The sequence below is a fragment of the Glycine soja genome, chromosome 18 (genome assembly GCF_004193775.1).
Source record: "Glycine soja cultivar W05 chromosome 18, ASM419377v2, whole genome shotgun sequence".
In the NCBI taxonomy this organism is placed as follows: domain Eukaryota; kingdom Viridiplantae; phylum Streptophyta; class Magnoliopsida; order Fabales; family Fabaceae; genus Glycine; species Glycine soja.
The window spans coordinates 15,526,757-15,546,578 of NC_041019.1; the positions used below are offsets into that span (position 1 = coordinate 15,526,757).

A 19,822-nucleotide genomic window follows, 5' to 3' on the forward strand; every position below is an offset into this window, starting at 1 on the left:
CCTAATCACTTCTAGCTCAAACTCAAGTAGTCTTTACACTTGTATCTTTAAGCAAACACTCCAAGTATTCTTTGTACTAAAGCCTCTTTAGGCATTAACTAAATTCAGTTAAAAGTTGGTATGTGTAAGTCTCGCAGTTCTATCATCTTATCATACATATATACAAATGAAGTAAAAGATTTTCTCAAGAGAGTTTTCACTTAAGCACAAGGTTTGCAAAGAAAGAAAAAGAGATTTGAAATTGAATGTTCAGCAACTCGTTATCTATCTTGAGCAAAGGGACATTTGGTATAAATAGGAGGACTACTTTAGAAATTATTCATTTTCTCACATCTTCAATCTTCCCTCGTCTGATATCTATATAGAAAGAGAAAATGGTCGATGGATGCATTAAATGCAACATTCAATGCCTTTCACCAATTATCTCTTTTGTCGTACAAAGATCTCTTATTGCAGTGAGCAAGTATGTTTTCCTATCAAAATTACATTGTGATTCTTTTTCTTTCGATTTGGCATGGCTTTTAAGAGAATAGGTAGTTAATTTCTTTTTAGTTGACCTTATTCAAAGCTTTTTAGAGTGTTTCCCAAGAAATATAAGTATGTTGCAATGTACCTCATATGTAAACAAACTAAGCAAGCAAAGATGAAATCAATATAACGCATTTTGTATCGTCTCTTCCTAGGATGATGGGGAATCGTCTTTCCTCTTATAATAGACATATATTCTTTAGGGTATACTGACTAAAAACTTATTCATTTATTCGTATAATAATCTCTTTTTTTTTATTGAGGACAAACCATTATTTTTTTATAACTGCAGTTTGACAAAAGAACCAAATTAAAAAAAAAAATACAAGTTCAACAACCCAAGTAAAAAAATTTAGTTCTGGGACATAATTAAAAATTTCTAAATAGTTCAAAGACCAACAAAATAATTTAATCTTTTAAAAAGATATAAAGTTCTATTTAACAAACAATACAATTGAAAAAAAAAAATCTTATCAGTAATTAAATTTTTTACTAAACCTTTGTTATCTTAAAATATTAATATCATTATATATTGGCAATTGTTATTTACACCTTTCATTTTTACTAATATAACTCTTATTTATATTTTTTTTCTCTAAAAATATCCTTTTTCTAAAAAGTAGTTTCCGTAAGTGTTAAAAATTTCGGGAAACCATTTTCACAAAAAAAGAAGGGGTACCAATTGCCTTTTTTTGTTGCTATGCATTTGCTATGAGTTATATACTAACTTTCTCGATTGTTTTACAAGAAAGCTGAGAAAAAAAATGAAATGAAATTATGAAAATCTAGAAGTGGTCGCGCGAAAATAAGATCTTCAAGCCCATTGGCAAACCCCTAAAGCTCACTCACTCCCTTATGATTCGAGGTTCTTGCCACAACCATTTCTACATCTTCAACATCATCAACCACATTGTCCTTTGATGAAACTAGTAATATTATTGTTAAAATTAAATTGAGTCTCATACATGTAATGATCATCATCATTCTTAGAAACAGATTGCTAGAAAAAAAAAACCTTCCATTTCTAAATAATCTAAATCTTTGTGAATTTTTTTTTTCTATATCGGTTAAAATTTTAAGTCTTTCCTTAGACTGGTATTTTCAATAGGACCAAGACTATCCATTGATTTACCTAATTTACACTTGTATTCTAACTTCTATTAAACTTGCCTAGGCAAGCACCAAATTCGCGCTACCTATGGATGGCTTTCACCCTCTTGAATTCTCCCTCTTTGCCACCCCTATTTTTTTTTTTATTGAAAATTGTCTTTCAAAAATACTTTTCGGAATGTATTAAAATTTTATTTATAGAAAATACTTTTTAAAATGTGTTCAAATTTCAACACTTCCGAAAATTCCTTTATGAAAAAAGGATATTTTTGAAAAAATACAAATGAGAGATATATTAGTAAAAATGGTAGGTGTATAGTTGCCTAAAACATTTATTTAAATTAATTTAGAAATATAAGAACCTAATTACTTAATAAACTTTTTAACTTTAAAAAATCATTTAGAAAATAATAAATTATAGTGATTTACGAAATAATTTAAAGATATATATATATATATATATATATATATATATATATATATATATATATTCATAATGTTTTTTGGATGGTTCATATGGAGACAAGAAAGTGGGAGTGATGTCGAAATAGTGATGGATAGATATCATAGCTTGGCCAACTGCTAGCCATCAAAAGGAACATGAATCGTATGTCACATGCACCACGTACTAAAGTTATCCAGCAGTGCACTTTTATGTTGGTTTAATATGTGCAATGTGCGCTAGATAGGGAATGTTATGATGATGTTATCATTGTGCGCACACACATATAACGTGACTTTAATTATATACTACTTGCAAAATATTTTGTATACGAAATCAATAAGATTTGATCATTTTTAACACATAAATTAAGATTAAATCATTTCATTATATCATTCTATTTAGTGATATGATCGATAAGATGTGAGAAAGTGTCATCACACATGCTATATTTGGAAAGATAATGGAACCCACGTGAGTTGATATTGAGTTTTGTTCCTCTGTTTACTAAGTACTAATCCAAGTGATTAGCGGCAACAAAAATTGCATGGTTGCAAAAAAAAACTGCCATGAATAAAGTTATACACAATACTGATAAAATCATGCACATTATTAGGCATTGAGTGTTGAACATGGACATACCTTTGAAACGTAATAAGAAAGATTTTGCTTTAGTTATGCAAGTGTTCTTATGGATGAATGAAATCACTATTTTTCCTAAGTTGATTTTGGTTTGATTGCAATATTTTGAAAAGAAAGTATCCAAAACAGCTGGTTGGCGCTGGTTTTGAAATGCAAAGCAAATTCTATGGAGAATTATTAAAAAAACAAAAAAGAATGTGGGTTTCTCTATATTCCTTGCATGGAAACTTCCTTCCATCTACAAAATCAAAACCAAAGTAGGAGCTTTCGGTGCATATCAATGAATTCAATATTAATCAAAGATAATGAAAATGGTAGAAATTGCATAACTATATATCAGTTTGAGCTTGCTCTTGTCCACTGGTACACATCTCAATAAGCTTCTAAGACTTGTTCATGTCAAGAGGAAACTTAAAAGCTGACTGTTTTTTTAATAAACTAAATTTTTGTTTTTTTATTTAGTGTTTAAAAATTCATTACCAAATTTATAATTCTTCCTTAACAAGCGTTTGACAATTACAAAATATATATTAATAATAAGTTCGTAATTCATATATTTGTTCTAAACAAAGTAGGGTAAAAGTCCGTGGAGGCCATCTCATACACCTTTGAAATTGGACAAAGCCTTCAATGATCGGGCATTTACTCAAACAATCAATGCATTGAACGGGATGGGTTCTCCACCCTATCAAATTTCAATTACCTGGAATAATCAAATGATTATCTTCTACTTTCTATGTTTATCTAAATATTTTATACTGCCTTAGAGAACTTAATATAACATCACAATTTCATTATACTCCATTAAATGAAATGTTGAGTTAAGAATTTAATTTTAATAATTAAAAAAGTTGTGAAATTAAATAGAAACAATTAATTAAAATTATACACAAATCAAATATTCCACTAAGCTACTTGTATACCTCCTAAACTGAGTTTTCAAAATTATTTTTGTTATATTTTAATTAGTGAAGTTAATTCAAGATTGGTAGACTCTAAAAAAAATGGATGCAGGGAACTGGGAACTTCCTAGGTAAATTGGTAAAAAAAAAAATGACAATTCATTTGAATTAAAAAGATGTTACTATTTTTTATAGGTAATATTAATATTGTTTCAGCAGGCTTTTTTTCACAAATTATGGGCTTCCTAAATTCTATTTTTTCTTAGGGCCTCAAACAACATATTTTGGGGTGTTGCTAGGTGCACCCAGCAGTATTGCTGATGCACCCAGCATTTTCGCATTTTTTCAATTTTATTCTTTCATCCTTAAATTTTGTAATAGTAAATATTTTTTATTTATAAAAAATATAAGGATTAAATAATTCGTATGATTTATATCAAAATTAATTGTCATAAAATTTATTATTTAAATTTACATTAGAAATTTTAGTGTTATGTATAACAACATTATTTATTTTATAATATAATTGATTCATTAGCTCAATTGGTTAGAACGTTGTATTAATAACCTGAAAGTCATAGATTTGTTATTGTTTGAAATTTGACACACAACAAAATCATGATTCTATTGTGTGTCAAATTCCAAACAACAACAGAATCATGATTCCATTTAGTATTGTTTATTTGGTTTTCCCTGCTGGAACATTTTTGTGTCATATTTATAATTTTTTCATGAATGGTTCTTTACAGTAAATGCATGGATTGGAATACATTTTTTCTGATGAAGTTACACTGCCTCATGGTTTTTGAAACATGTATGATGATAACCATTATGATTTTTACCATCCCAATCAATTAGATGAAATGCTTGCATATCAATCAAATAGAATGCCTGCAGATCATGATGATTTGGGAAATCAACATGAAGATCCTAACAATGGGTTACACATTGACCCCCCAACTTGATTACCCTAACTGATGATGTATGTTGATTAGTTAGCGATTAATTTTATATTTTTGTATGTGTATGTTGCTTAAGTGAAAAAGAATATGTTGTTTTTTAGGTTTTTGAAAATTGAGATGATTTTTTGTGTTGGGTCTAAGATTTAGAGAAGAGTCTTGAATTTGTTCTTGTCATTCATATGTCTGAAAATGGGAAGAAAATCTACGTTGTAGTGGATTGTGAAATTGGAGGAATGTACAAGCAGTATAAGGATAAGTTAGTTCGCAAGAGTATTGGAACCATAAAATGTAGATGCCCATTTAAATTAAAGGAGAAGTTTTTTAGAGAGGTAGGTTGGAAACGTTTTTGTTATTTGTGGTGTTCATAACAACAAAGTTAGGGAAACATTGTTGGGACATGCGTATCATGGTTGTTTTAATCAATGTAGAAAAAATTATGCTTCTTCAAATGACCAAAAAGATGGTGAAGCCTGGCCAAATTTTGTTAAAATCAAAGATCAAGATGCCAAAAAATGTCACCACTATCAAGACCGTATACAATGAACGACAAAGATATTGGCGCAAACAAGTAGATCCAAGAACGGAGGTACAACATCTACTAAAGTTGATAGAATGCGATCAATATGTATATTGATTCAAAAGAGTAGACACTCTAGATGTTGTCAAAGATATAATGTGATCTCATCCAGATTCCATCAAGCTATTAAATTCATTCTCAACCGTGTTTATTTGTGATACTACTTACAAGATGAATAAATATCATCTTCCATTGTTGGAGATTGTTGGTGTGACTTCAATAAAAATGACTTTTTCGGTTGCATTTGCTTATTTACAATTTGAGAGGATGGACAATTTTGAATGGGCTTTAAATAAGGTCAAAGGATTGTTCGTGAAGGATGATGTGTTGCTTTATGTGATTGTCATTGGCAGAGATCTTGTTCTTATTAGTGCGTTGAAGGTTGTCTTGCCTTTTTCAACCAACTAGTTATGTGAATTCCATATTTCTAAAAATGTCAGAGCAAAATACAAGATGCTCATGACTAAGGCAAAAAACTGGGAGGCTATGATGGATGCTTAGGTAGGCTTGGTGAATTCTATTAATGAACAAATATATGAGCAACAATTGAAAAGCTTTACAAACATGTGCACATTTTATCAGGCTTTTCAGGAGTATGTTTATTATACATGATTGTTGCATCATAAGGAGATATTTGTACAAGCAAGGACTAATTGTATTATGCATCTTGGAAACACAACAACTAATAGGTATTTGCTTATTTCACATTTTGTTTGTTATGTTCTTTTGTTGACATTACACTAAATTACTTTGCAAGGTTGAAGGTCGCACATGCAAGACTAAAGAGATTGCTTCATGATAGCATGATAGATTTGTGTTCTTGTTGGGATACAATGAATAACATGCTTATACTGCAACACACTGAACTTAAGGCGTCATTTTAGAAAAACATCAATGTGGTTGAGCACAGGTTCAATACACCATTTTACAAAAGACCATGGGGCTTTGTTTCAACACAGGCATAAAGTTCTGCTTGTGGCTGCACACTCAAAACTACTCATGGTCTATCATATGCCTATGAACTTGCTAGGTATACCCATATCAGTGGCTTAATACCCTTATCACCCATTCATACATATTGGAAGATGTTGTCTATTAGTGGTATAGACGACGCAGGTGATTCTTGGACGGGGGACTTAACTCTCACAAATGAGATTGATGCATTGTTAAAGATATTTTTATAGCTTGACGTGGGAGGGAAAATGACATTAAAGAATAAGGTTCGTGAACTTGCATTTCCGGATACCACTTCAATGTTCGCCCCTCTAGAGAAAGTAAAAACAAAGGGTGCACTGAAGTCTATGAAATCTACTAAATGTACACCTTCAATGTGGAAGCGAATCAATAAAATGAACACGATGGTTAATAGTTTAGGAACTCCAAGTGTGGCTCACAAAGATGTTAGCAACAAAAAGCAGACAACAAAAATCCCTTATATTGATGAATTTCCCAATCCATTGCAACAATGCATCCTAAAAATTGTTCATGTGAGACCCAATGAAAATTATGCTTACAAGACAATTGCAGATTTACTAGGTCAACATGAGGAATTATTAGACAATACTTGATTCAAAAACTTCAAACATGAAATTCTAAAAATATGTAGAGTTGTTTGCCACACTAGATAGACTAGTTAAATAATTAGATTCTTTGTATGTCCAACTTGACCTAATAGCATTTGTTACAAGTGGATGATCATTCTTGACATAAGTTATGTCATTGCTAGTCAGCATAAGGTTGTCTTGGTTTCCTTATCTATGCTACAAAGTTGGACTTTCTTTTCACTCAGGAGTTTGACACCATTTGTGACACAACAATCCCTTAATTGTAATTGGATTTGTTAATAAGAATCACTTTGTGCAGGTATACAACATCTACTTAAGAGACTTTTTAGTATTGTAAACATTAATTGATTTGTTAACTAACTCAACTATATTATTTTCTGTGATAACATAGATGTATTTGAAGGTTGATTGCCCCCTGCCTCTAATTGCACCACACTAGAGTACATACTACACACATGAAGCTCGTTCATGATAGAGACTGTACCTATGACACATATAAGAATTCAACTCATTGATGTTTCATTCAACTATAGGATCTCAATATGTAGTAGACATCACTGAGGATGAGTTGTTTTAGTTAACTCCTCTTGTATTAAGTTATGTTATGTGTATTCATTTGACACTTAGTAAAAATCTAGTTGATGTTTTTATTCATTTAATGTGGAATATAAAGTTTTCTAATTTTTGCAAGCCATGCATATTGTTGTAAGACATTCATTTAATGAGGTTCTCAACAATTTAATTATTATGGCTGACAGACAAAAATAACAATGAAAACATGTTTTTGTAGTTTTTTTTAAAACACAATTTACAAAATGGAAACATGCTTCTGTTGTGCAGGTATACAATGAAAATGTGTTTATGTTTAGCACTATGCATCAGAAAAGAAATTTACAAAACAAAAACATGCTTACATTTTGTTTTATGCCAGGAGGCAATTTGGGAATACCACGAAAAGACACCCACTTGGGTAGTGCCAATAGCAAATTAGGTAGTTCTAATTGCAACACCCTATTTCGGCCTAAAAACAAGGCAAATGTCGTTTACACATCTCCTTTTACTAAAGTGCCTCCCATTTATATTTTTTATTCAAAATTGCTCTTTTATATATATAAAAAAAAGTTGGTAGAATGAGGGTCCATCTGTCTTAGACTCCAACACTACTTATCAACAACATCGATTGGTACTTAAAATGGTTTCATGAATCTATGGTGAAATGGAAAAACATGTTGAAGAAATTGAATTTGGTAAGTCAATATGGTTTTGATTTGTGTTGCCCTTTTTCCACGCCTCATTTTTTAGAATATCATTATGAGCTACAAAACGCTTGAAGCTGGAATTTGAGCATTGAATACAAAATCTTTTTTCATTTATTGTCATCCAAATCTGCCATTTCTATTGCGAGCCCTTTGTCATCCTAAGGTTATTTGTGGATTAGGTTCAGTCTTTATGAAGAAGGTAAGGTCTCTCGTTGAGGTGTTGTCAAAGCCGACTTTTGAGAAACAAAAGTGGAACAAATAACCTCGGAGATATGGATTGAAAGGCAAGGAAGCAATCGCACACATAACAAGGTGTTGTAGGGATGAGAGGAGATAGAGCACAACACTTAGAAAGAGGCTAAGCTAGGGTTGCTACTGGTTTTGAGACAAGGACGTGAGCATGAGGGAAGAACATGTGTTGAAGGCATTAGAGACCGATTACTATCTCCTCTGGCCCCACACATGAAGAAGTTGAATGTCATAGTGTTACCCTACCCTTCCACGCCTCTCAGTCTCATCTACCCAACCAATGAATGAAAGATGAAGTTAGCCCTTATTGATTTCCTCCCCTTCCTCGAATAAGACCTGTCCCACTGGAACCCTTCAGTTACAAAATTTGGTTGTGCCTAATTGTTTTGATATTTCAATAGGAATCTTGATGCTGCCTACAATAATGATTTTGGCGAGAAAGCAAATGAGGATAATTTAATGGAGACCTAGTTTTGAGCCCTAACATGCGGATGTTGAAGAGATTGGCTTACAAAAAATTAGCTGATAACATTATATGCACTAGTCACATTTTACAAGAGCCCAAAATGCATAACATTACCCACCCAAGATTATTAATCTTTTCCTTTTTATTGGGTTACAAATATTCCTGTCTTCACCTAGACGTCTACAATTAAAAGAAAAATGTTAACACATTTTTATAGAATTTAACTAGAGAAATTTTTACATGATCAAACAATCACATAGTATCATGTTTGGTAAATTTCATTAATTGTTATGATAACTACGGTTAAAAATTATACCAAAAATAATTTCTGATTTCCTATCTTATTTCTTATTTAGTAAATTTCACGTATATTTCTCTAATAATAGTTTTAAAATGTGCGGTAATACTAGTCTTCAATGGAACATTATTATAAAATCAGCATTCAAGCCTAACAATTCATTCTGGGTATAATACGTACCATAGCAACTCCAAGGGTTTAGAACATTTAGCCATTGAAACTTTACAGCACGCACACATGCATTATTGTTCCTCTATAGAACCTTTCTAGTTGGTGTTTCTCTCTTTCATTTTATAAAATAAATTCTCTTCACAAAATAAAATTTCTCTGCAACTCTGACATGGCCTTGCGCAGACATGAAACGGAAGCACAAAAAGAAATGCCTTGTACGGAGTATACATGTTCTGAAACACCGTGTGACACAAACATCCAACACGCACGCAACCATTTTCCTTAGGAGTGCCCATGATGCATAGCTTGTGGCCAACATTAATTTTCTTATTATTTGGAAATCCGTATCGGAGTAATGGAATAAAAATAGAAAAGTTGGTCATCATATAAGTGAGAAGAAGACTCATTAACTTAAATTTTAAAATTTTTTGTTAAAATGTAATATCAAATTCTCTTATATGATTTATAGTTTATTGACGTAAATCTTTCCAAATATTTATTCCCCTAATTTCAGAACACATACAATTCGACAATAATCCACCAGCTTTCGTTCCTCACCTTGACCTGGTCTTAGTAAGGTCAATTAGTGCCTTTGGATGAGTGAATTCACGCAATGTAATGATGTCTCACCAAAGCACTTGAAGTCTTTAAATGGGTAGGAGGCAGATAGTAGATGAAACATTCGAAAATGGCATAACTCATAAGCATTCAGAAGAAGAAAAGATACGCACGACCACATGATAGATAGTGTTCGAATTCGTAGTAGCAATAGGCCAATTGCGAAATTAATTAATGAAGAAAAATGTTAATAATATATCCTTTGACATATTTCTTATATATGTTTTTTTTATTTTGATAAAACTTGCTAAGACTTACAAAATTACGTGGATCTCACTTAATAATCTAATAAGTCTCACTCATTAGTTTGTAAATTTAAATCAATTGTTATCATTAAGAAAGAGTATATTTTAAAAAAATGTTTCAACACATTTTCTAACATTTTTTTTTTCGATGCACTCTCTTTTATTATTTATTAGGTAAAACTCATGTAAGTTCCACTACATATATAAATCTCATTTTCTTAAATTAGTTAGATTGATGTGAGTTTCAACTAATAATAATAAAAAAAAGAGTGTTGAAAAGAAAAGAAAAAAATACTTAACAAATATATTCCTGACACTCCTCTTTGTAAAAGGATGTATATTACTAGTTATCAGCTAATAAATTTGGAAAAGGCCAAAAGGGGATCAAAACTTTAAAAATAACAAGTAACAACAAACATCTAAGTACATTAAATTTAACTTATATTTATCATGCAACACTTCTAGTAAAGAGAAAATCTGTGATTTACGAATACTTACAGAGCATAATCTTACACATGAAAGTACAATGTTACCATACTTCATGAGCAGATGTCTGTTAAAAACTTACCAAAATATAATTTTTATGAAAACGAGTTTACAGAGAGCTACAGACTAGATGCAGACTCTCAAAATATGGGACAATTATTTGAATCACCATAAATGTTTAATTCACACTTTACCTTGATGTTTTAGTTACATGATTGATGATTGATATCTCAGCACTCGAGTTTGGTCTCCACTCTTAGCAATTCACTATTTCAACCGCACTAATTATTATCTCTTGGGCATGTTACATCAAAATTTCTAATTACTCCAGTTTTTATTTAATTCCTCAACCCAAAATCCATAACTATGTTTCATCTAAATAATTCAAATTTTATGCACCATATTTTAACAAATAGAAAAATATAAAAAATATATGTTTTTCATATGTATTAAAAGGTGAAGCGTAAAAAAAACTTATTACTGTAATATATCTGTTAAAACAGTAAAACGGAAAAATAACGCTTTGAAGAGAATTAATATCTTACTAATAATATTTTTTTAATTATGTTACTGATTCGGAATATTCATTAACTTTATTAATAATTATTTTTATCAGAAAATCTGACTTATCACCTTTAATAAAAATTTTCTACTCAATCATATTTTTTTTATCCACACAAACTCAAAATCATGTTTAAGAAGAACGAATCTAATACCATAAGACTTTTTTGGTACATATTACTAATAATATGCATCAGCATTCAGAATTTTGATGGGTTTCCCTCACGCTGTCATAGTTGGCATTCTCAAATTATTATTCTTGCAATTAACTATAACAAAATTGTGCAAATATTCAAGGAGCAACCGTGTTTGATGTAAATAATGGTGAGTCAACCACCCAACGAAATAATAAAAGCAGATCTGCAACGCCAGTCCTAAGGCGTATTTCCACAGTAGTATGGGTCATTATTCAGTCATACAAATCTTAAATATCCAGTAAGTAACTATAATTAATAGGATTAGGACAAACTAGTTTTTAAGCATATTTCAATTCCAATCGCATCTACAACTATTAGACTTGAAAATAGGGGTATCCAAAATTAAGGTCAATGCAATTAAAAAGATAACAGCCATCTTTTCTAAAAAAGCTCCCAATTATGGAATCAACGCTAGTGACATCAATCCTCGCTCTGTCACATAGGCATCAAATTAACCTTTGTCACAAGGTGCCTCCACAAGGAATATGACTTAGTAGCCTCGGAATTAAGAATTTTTATGTATAGTTTCAAGCTTAAACTCTTCACCATGAGTTGAGCTGAGCATCCACAGCATCCATAACTTTAATTGTAATTTCAAAATAGACAAAATATAAAGAGCACCATTTATTACTTGTTTCAACTGATATAACGGAACACGTTTTTTTCATCAAGTTCGGATAGTTTTAACCATGGGGGCAAAACCCCATTTTCAATTTTGGCATCTATGCCACTTTGTGTTACAATCAACAATTCAATCATTGACAATACAGAAGTAGGAAATATAGTAATAAATGGAATGGTTATCAGGCTATATACTACTTTCTCCAGGCTAGGGAAAGCTCAAAATACATAGTGCAAGGATTGAATTGAAATGAAAAGTGGATTGCTAAATAATCCAAAATTAATAAACAACTACCGGAAATTATTCCTATCCTTCAAGCTACGAAAATTTATGATCATGAAAATCAATATCTAGTTGTGTGTTCTTAAAAAAAAGGAAAACTTAAAATAAACAACACCAATAACCTACATTTGTGTTGAGACTTCAATTATTTGACCTATTCCTGTGCTACATGACAGCAAGCTTTGAAAATTTTCATGTAAATGTAAATGGGGTAAGATACCAATTTCAATGGAAAAAAATGAAAACTAAAATTTTAAACATAAAAATAAAAGGACTGAAGAGCCTCCTCGGAAAACTTTTCAGCCAATCCTGAGAAATATCTGAATCTACCCCATCCTCCCCCGCCTTTGAAAGGAAAATATCATAGAAAAAGGGGGAAAGTACCAATTAGCAAGAATTCTGTTTCAAGGGATGAATCAATGTTGTGCAACTCATTGGATTTGAAGCATCAAATTGTGTTGAGACCTTCACAATTCAATTCTTCAACATCCCATCACAGCACAATTATAGACAAAGTTGCCAGACCGTTTTCTGGCGAGTAGATTCCACTGTGGAGGCCCTTCACTGGGCACCCATGAATTGAGTTCAATAAAACCCTCACCATGAGTCCTTGGTCCACTGATGACAATAAGCATATCTCCACATGCCCTGAAGGCAAGACCCCAACCATTCATTGACACTGCTCGCTCAGGTAGTCTCCCAATGGTAACCCACACTCTTCGCTCCTTGTCGTATTTTTTTACCTCCGTGTCAGCATAATCAGCAGCATATAATTCATTATTTACAACGGCAACCAGGGGTGGTGCTTCAGCTGTCGCTGGCATTTCAGCTCCCCTAGCACTACGTCCAGGGGACATGTTAGGAATTTCTGTCCATGTTCTAGTTTGTAAATTGTACTCCTCACCACAAGTAAGAAGCTTAGAATCTTTTCCACCAATTCCACCAATAACATAAAACTTTCCATCCATAAATACCCCAGAGCACATCTTCCTCGGCTTGTTCATGCTAGGGAGTAGTACCCAGGTTTGATTCTCAGAATTGTACAGTTCAGCAGAGTCCATGATATGACCGTCCAAATCGCACCCGCCAGCCAAAATTGCAATCTCCCCCAAGCTAGCAGATCCAAATAAGCATCTTGGAGCATTCATCCTCATTCCAGATGTCCATGAGTTAGTCAAAAGACTGTATCTGTAAATGACATGGGATCTCATCTCCCTGCCAAATACAAGAAGTTCAGTTCCTACGGCTAAAGATTCCTTATCCGAACACATGAAGCATTCATTAGAAGCCATCCTTGGTAAATGCATCCACCGTTCACGAATTGGATCATAGGCCTCCCATTCAAGGAGGGCACAGGAAAAATAAATCCAGTGTTCTATTATGCCATTCAGTCTTCTCCACCTGTACAGCTCACCACTTCGGATTGTGTTCCAAAAGCTCCTATTCAGTGAGGCCAGAGAGCCATAATCAGACCTGGAACAGTGGCTGAGACAAGCAATTGAGTTGTCCCAGTTCATGCAGGGCAAAAGAGAACTGGAATCTGATGAATCCCCACCATGATGTTCTTCCTGATCTTCAAGTGGCTGCTGGTCACTGGCATCCAACAAATCCCCTTCCACCTCCTGCTCCATCTGCTGTTCATTGGATTGCTGAACACCAGAATCTGATGAATCCTCGGATTGATCCTCCTCCTGTTTATTGGATTGAAGGTCAGTGGACACCACCAATGAATCTCCAGTGCAATGCGGCTCTCGTTCATCCAATAGCTGGGCAGAAAAGGCTTCAGTCTTCTCAACTCTTTGCCAATTACTCAACGACTCACAACCCTTCCTCCAATCCCAATCCATTTGCGGAACAACAGAATCATCAGCATGACATGATTGTTGTTGAAACAAAAACTGAGTTGTCTCGCCTTGATGGTGAGAATCCACTCTCCTATTAGCCTTCCTTGACTGGGGTTCTTCCTCCCCATCGGGGTCTAAAGGGCGCTTGCCATTCTTTATGTCCAAGTCTGGCAGGTATGTCATGAAAGGCCACTTGTCATCCGCCTGGCAAGAGCTGGGAAACAACCTCGGAACCACGCAGGAACGACCCTCCAACATAGTCTCCACAACCAGAGGCAGAAGCAGTAGCAGCAGCAGCAAGCAACAACAAGCACTCAACCCTCAATCCAGTGCTTTCTTCTGTCTATGTTGGAAGGGGCAAATTCAACACCACAGAGATGAGTGATGAAATGCCTCAGCAGCACCCTAACAAGTCCCCAGAACCACCTTCCGAATCAAGAGCCTGTTCAAAATGGAATCATTCAAAATCAGACTCAATTCACAAGTTCCATCTATTTCTCTCTCTTCTCTCTATTTACCCTTCTTCTCACCACAATTCCAATTGAAAATCTAAATGCCCAGAAACATCAACACCACAAAAAACACGATTACAGATCGGAATCCATTCAAAATCACATTTTTTTCCATGAACCCCTTGATTAGAGAAAAGGGAAAAATGCCCCCTTCAGACCCAAATTCACAGAGAGAGATCCAATAAGCAAAAACACCATAGACAACATCTAACTTCAATTGAACGAAACCGGTTCGGCAAATCAAATGCAACACAAGCAATGAATCCAACATTCCAATGCACAAACCCAAAAAAAAAAAAATCAATTTTGAACAAAACCATTAATCACTATCCCCCAAGTAGGGGTGTGCAAAAACCATTTCAGGTAAAAAACTGAACCGAACCAGTTCAGAACTGGTTTAAACAGTTTTTGAACCAGTTTTAAGCACCAAACCGTTTTCAAACTTCATTTTTAAAAAAAAAAAATCAATTGCTTTCTAATAAAATAATCCAACTCACAGTGCAACAAATATTATCATAGCAACTAACAAATCAAATCAAGCTAATAAGAACAACAATAGTCTTATCTCAATAATTTCCTTCCAATTAAATGACAAATTTAAACTGCATCCATGTTTGCATAGCTGATGATAGTATCATCATGAATGGATTCAGAAAGTATTTAAAGAAGGAACATAAAGAGAACAACTTTAATATACACACAATGGAACTAGTATACTGTAACATAAAAGAAATAAAATTTACACATATAACTCTTTAAAAACACATCCATGTAATTCATTCCACTTCCAATGCATAATTAAACCAATGGCAGGATGCAGACATGCATATGAAATATGGATGGAAATAGAGATTTATTTCGCATCACAAGTAAGACTCTTAAGGATTTTCTTGTTCTTTAAATGAATGCTTTCTTTCAATCAAATAGGCGCGATTCTAACTGACACTAAATTATGCTTAAGTGACAAATCCTAAAGATATGTGACATATTGCTTGAAATGCATGTAATTTTTTAAAACTCAAAATTATAGAAGACATTTGTATCCTGATTGCTCTGCTTTTCTTATACTACTGCTATTTCTGTGTTCTAGAGCACATCATTAGACCTAAGTTGCCTTCATTGATTGAAAATAAACAAGAAAATAAACCAGGAAACAGTCCCACATTACACTTAGAAACATTTCGGCATAGCTTCTTTCATAAGCTACTAAAATATCAAAGGAAAAAAAGCTTATCTAATAGAGATTATATTTCTCATTGTGAAGATTATCCAACGGATACTACAGTTCCAACAATGCCAGTTAAATATCTACCGTAAATATAGTATTCGTAAAAGAATTGTTACCTCAACAACTGGGCTTCTGCGTGATCTGCAATCAGTGACTTTGGGGCTTCTTTCCTTTGATGATTTAGTAGCCTGACTTAAAGAAGATGCAGAGTCAATGTCCAGAGTAGTATTAATAGTGAAACGGTGAAAGAATCACACAGTAACACTGCAAGATTGATATATAAACATAAAGAATCAATTAATAGAGAAACAGGAATTATTTATTTCAGTACCAACATGAGAATAAAGTAATATTATATTTATGGATAAGAAATAGTGAATGACATACCTGAAATTCCAGCAACGGTGAGGGTTTGCTGCTTGGAGGGTTAAGTACCCTTGTTTCGTCGATTTTGATCGGAATTGGAGAGGAAATTTTTGAGGTTAAACCTGAATATAGTTCAGATACAATCCCAATTATGCCTAGAGTTCCTGAAACAAAGAGCCAAGGAAAAAAGACGTTTGATGTCAATTTCAAACTATACTGAGGTTTGAGATTGGGCTAGAAAGACATTGAACATTTCACGCACTAGGAGTGGGGAACTCAAATAAGAAAAAGGGGTCAATCCAATTGCCCATCATCTTGACTCAGCCATACTCATGAGCCAAATGAGTATAGAAACCAAGTGATAAATTAAAGTAATTATACTTTACCATAAAAAGTAAACAATTAAGTCAGAGACAGCAAACAATCCTCAAATGAATATGTTCAACGCAAGAAAAATTTTCGTACAATTAATGTGCTCAAGCCTCAAGCAGCTAATACAAAGGGACAGGGACTATACAATATCCTGTCTTCAGAGGAGTCAAAGTAACAGTAATGGCATAAGTCATACAATACAATACCTCCCGGCTTTACTTACCTCCGACCAACTCTGGATTAGTCAGGTCTCTTTCCCCCAATGAACCAAGGGTTAACACCAAAAAAAATACAATACAATACCCATAAACCCAATTTGCACAACCCCTTTTTCAACTCGCCAACTACACAACACTACACAGCTATGCAGAATTAGAAAGGAGAATCACAGAGATCAACGCAAATCAATTTAGAACACAAACACAGAGAACTTAGCATTAGGCACTAAACCAATTGAAACAGAAGTTCAGGTTCTCCTTATAATCACATTCTTCGACAAACCCATTAATCACTATCCCCCAGGCCCCAGGATTCAACAAAAGGCCAAATTTAGTTGGATCTCCATAAATCTACAATCTTCACCGATATCCAACAACAATAGCAAACAAACCAGCTCATTCATAAGAAAGGTAGAAAATAATAGAGAGAAGAGAGAGAGAGAGAAACAATGATTCAAGAAACTTACGGGTTGGATAAGAAGCAAAATCGAAAAAAAAAAAAAAAAACAGCAACAAAAGTACTTGATGGGCAGTTTTTTGCAAAATTGAACAACAATCTTGAACTGCTTCTTTCTCTGTCTCAAACTCACTGCTCTGCATGTACCCTCACACACACACGCACAAAGAGAGAGAGAGAGAGAGAGAGCTATACCAAGCTCTAAGAAGCACTTGTTTTTGGTTGGTTCTTTCTTGGGTTAGTCTCTACAAATCAGAAGAAGGGGAAGGTTTTGGAGCAAAATCAGAGAGGACCCCTCACATGGTCTTATCTCCCCTTAGATCACATCTTAATTTATAATTAAATCATTCTTAATTTTTTTTATTATAGCTAAAGCACAATTCTTGGGTGTTGGTGTTCGGATTGGTTTTGACTAAATTATGAATCTCACTCAATTAGACTAAATTATGAATAGTTAATCGGTTTGATTCTATTCCATTTTCTTCTCAACCAATTTATAAAAGGTTTATTTGATTCAGAACAATGAATTACCTATTTAAATTTGATTTTTTTATTAGAAGTATTATTTTATAACATCAATACATCATTCATCTAAATATTTAATATAATATGTCTAAAAATAATAAAATTAATTTATTTAATATCTATAATTAATTAATAAAAATAAGGTGAAACAAATAATAAGATTTTGATTTGTTTAATTTAATTTTGATCATATCTTTAAATCTAAATCTGTGATTCAATTTATACATGAATAATTTTCATCTTGAATTTTTAATTAACTACATCAATAACACAATCCAAACTGTAAGAATCAGATTGCGTGTCAATTCGAATTTGCCGGTGTATCTTTTCTTTTGTAAATAAAAAAGAAGAAAAATTGTGTGTCTCGGGGTTGTGCAAAATTTGACAGAGGAGGCTGTGGTGGGACCTCCAAAAGGTTCGCTTGTGACCGGGTACTGGTAACCACCGGTGGAGACACGTGTTGACTAGTGAGGTGGAAGAGGATGAGGTGTTTTTTTCTCCATTTGCCTCGCTGACTCACATTCCAAAATTTAGAATATCGTGAGTATAAAGGTACTTTATATTTAGGGGGCTTAATACTCATTCATGATTTTGAAAATTAAACCGCTTATATACAGGTGAGAGGATAAATCTAGGAGTTATTAATTTTTTTACATAATTATATAAATATTTAAATTTTAATAAATAATAAATTTAAAATGTATATTTACAAATATAATATATATTAATAATTAAACGATTCCATATATAATCTATGACTAGAAAATTTTTAAGTAAATATCAACTTAAAAACATATTTTTATTTTATATTAATATTTTTTTTCTTTATATAGACAAGGAGTCTTCGGGAGGCTAAGATTCCTTTTTGTCCCTCTTAAATTGTTGGCTCATAAGAATACTAAATGGGAGTTTCATAAATTCGACTAATGAACTAGACTAGTAAATTGTAGGAGTTAACTTCATATAAAATTAATAATAAATTATTTATAAATAATATATCAATTAAATATTTCAACAATATAATAAAATAAAGTAATAAATTATAAATTTCACAATATTTAAAAAAATAGTCTAGTAATACATCATTATTAGATAATAACTTACATAAATATTATAATAGTGGTAGATCATTCTCATCGATAATTTAATGTTAGTAGAAAACAAGAGTTTGATGTTATTAAATATGAGAATAACACACTAAAGGTATGTTGAACACTAAACAAATAAAAAACAACCAAAAATGACTTACATTTTAATCTAATTTTTTAACTTTAAATTCGAAAGTTTACCGAGTTTACTTAAAATTTATAAAATCTATCAACAATTACTAAAAAAAATTTACTCATAAGTGAACTCACATAAGCTAAATAGATTAATAAATTTGTAAAAATTAGTAAAGTGACTCCAGAGTTTAATAACAAGGACTCGTCCTTTTTCGTTACCCCTACGTCTCTGCGCCGTTGGATTCTTATTCCAAATTCTCGGCTAGTCAATTTATCGTGCCGCGGGAAGGAATCTGGTGCGGCGCGGGTGTGATTAAGATTGCTTCGGTTAGTTTTGTTGGTTAATCATGAAAAAGTAAAGCCCTACTAGATTTTACCCTCCCAACCCAAGATTTTGTATACTGTTTGTGTGTTTTGACTAGTCAATTTTCGTTATTATTTATTTTGCATACTGTTTCTTATTGTTATTGGTGGGTGTTCAGTTCACATACGCGAGAAAAGAAAAGAAAAGAGAAATGGGAATATTTTACTTAACAGTTTGTGATAATGTTGTTAACTATGTTGATGATTATGATTATTACTACCAAACACGGCTGAATCATGCCTAAGTCAAAAAAGCAGATTTGTACTACTACGTTTCAATTTCCGCTAGCGTTTTCGGCTGGGGCTCTTCCTCCTTCTTAGCCTTCTTTTTACGCTGTTTTTTATGCCTTGATGGGACATATATCTATACTATTGTCCTCTTTATACTTCATTATAGTATTATATTCCTTTTAAATGCCCAATACATTGTGTTTATCTTACTGTTTATTAATGTGATAGGTTATTCATTGACCATCTATGGATTAATTCAAACGCCTCTTATTAAAATCAACATTGCCCATTTAATTTTGTT

General features: G+C 32.7%; 1 protein-coding gene across 2 annotated transcripts; it reads right to left on the bottom strand.

Annotated features, from left to right (window-relative positions):
• Nucleotides 1-11,959: 11,959 nt before the first annotated feature.
• LOC114394468 (F-box/kelch-repeat protein At1g26930-like) lies at nucleotides 11,960-17,523 on the bottom strand. Of its 2 annotated transcripts, none has more exons than XM_028356051.1 (4): nucleotides 17,375-17,523; nucleotides 16,154-16,296; nucleotides 15,883-16,030; nucleotides 11,960-14,468 (listed from the first exon to the last, which is right to left on the bottom strand). In XM_028356051.1, exon 4 carries the CDS (start codon nucleotides 14,282-14,284, stop codon nucleotides 12,665-12,667), a length of 1,620 nt encoding a protein of 539 aa, XP_028211852.1. In that variant the 5' UTR covers nucleotides 14,285-14,468; nucleotides 15,883-16,030; nucleotides 16,154-16,296; nucleotides 17,375-17,523; the 3' UTR covers nucleotides 11,960-12,664. The 2 variants fall into 2 exon arrangements, with proteins under 2 accessions (XP_028211852.1, XP_028211853.1); XM_028356052.1 differs by having other exon boundaries at nucleotides 17,190-17,516.
• Between the last annotated feature and the right edge of the window lie 2,299 nt (nucleotides 17,524-19,822).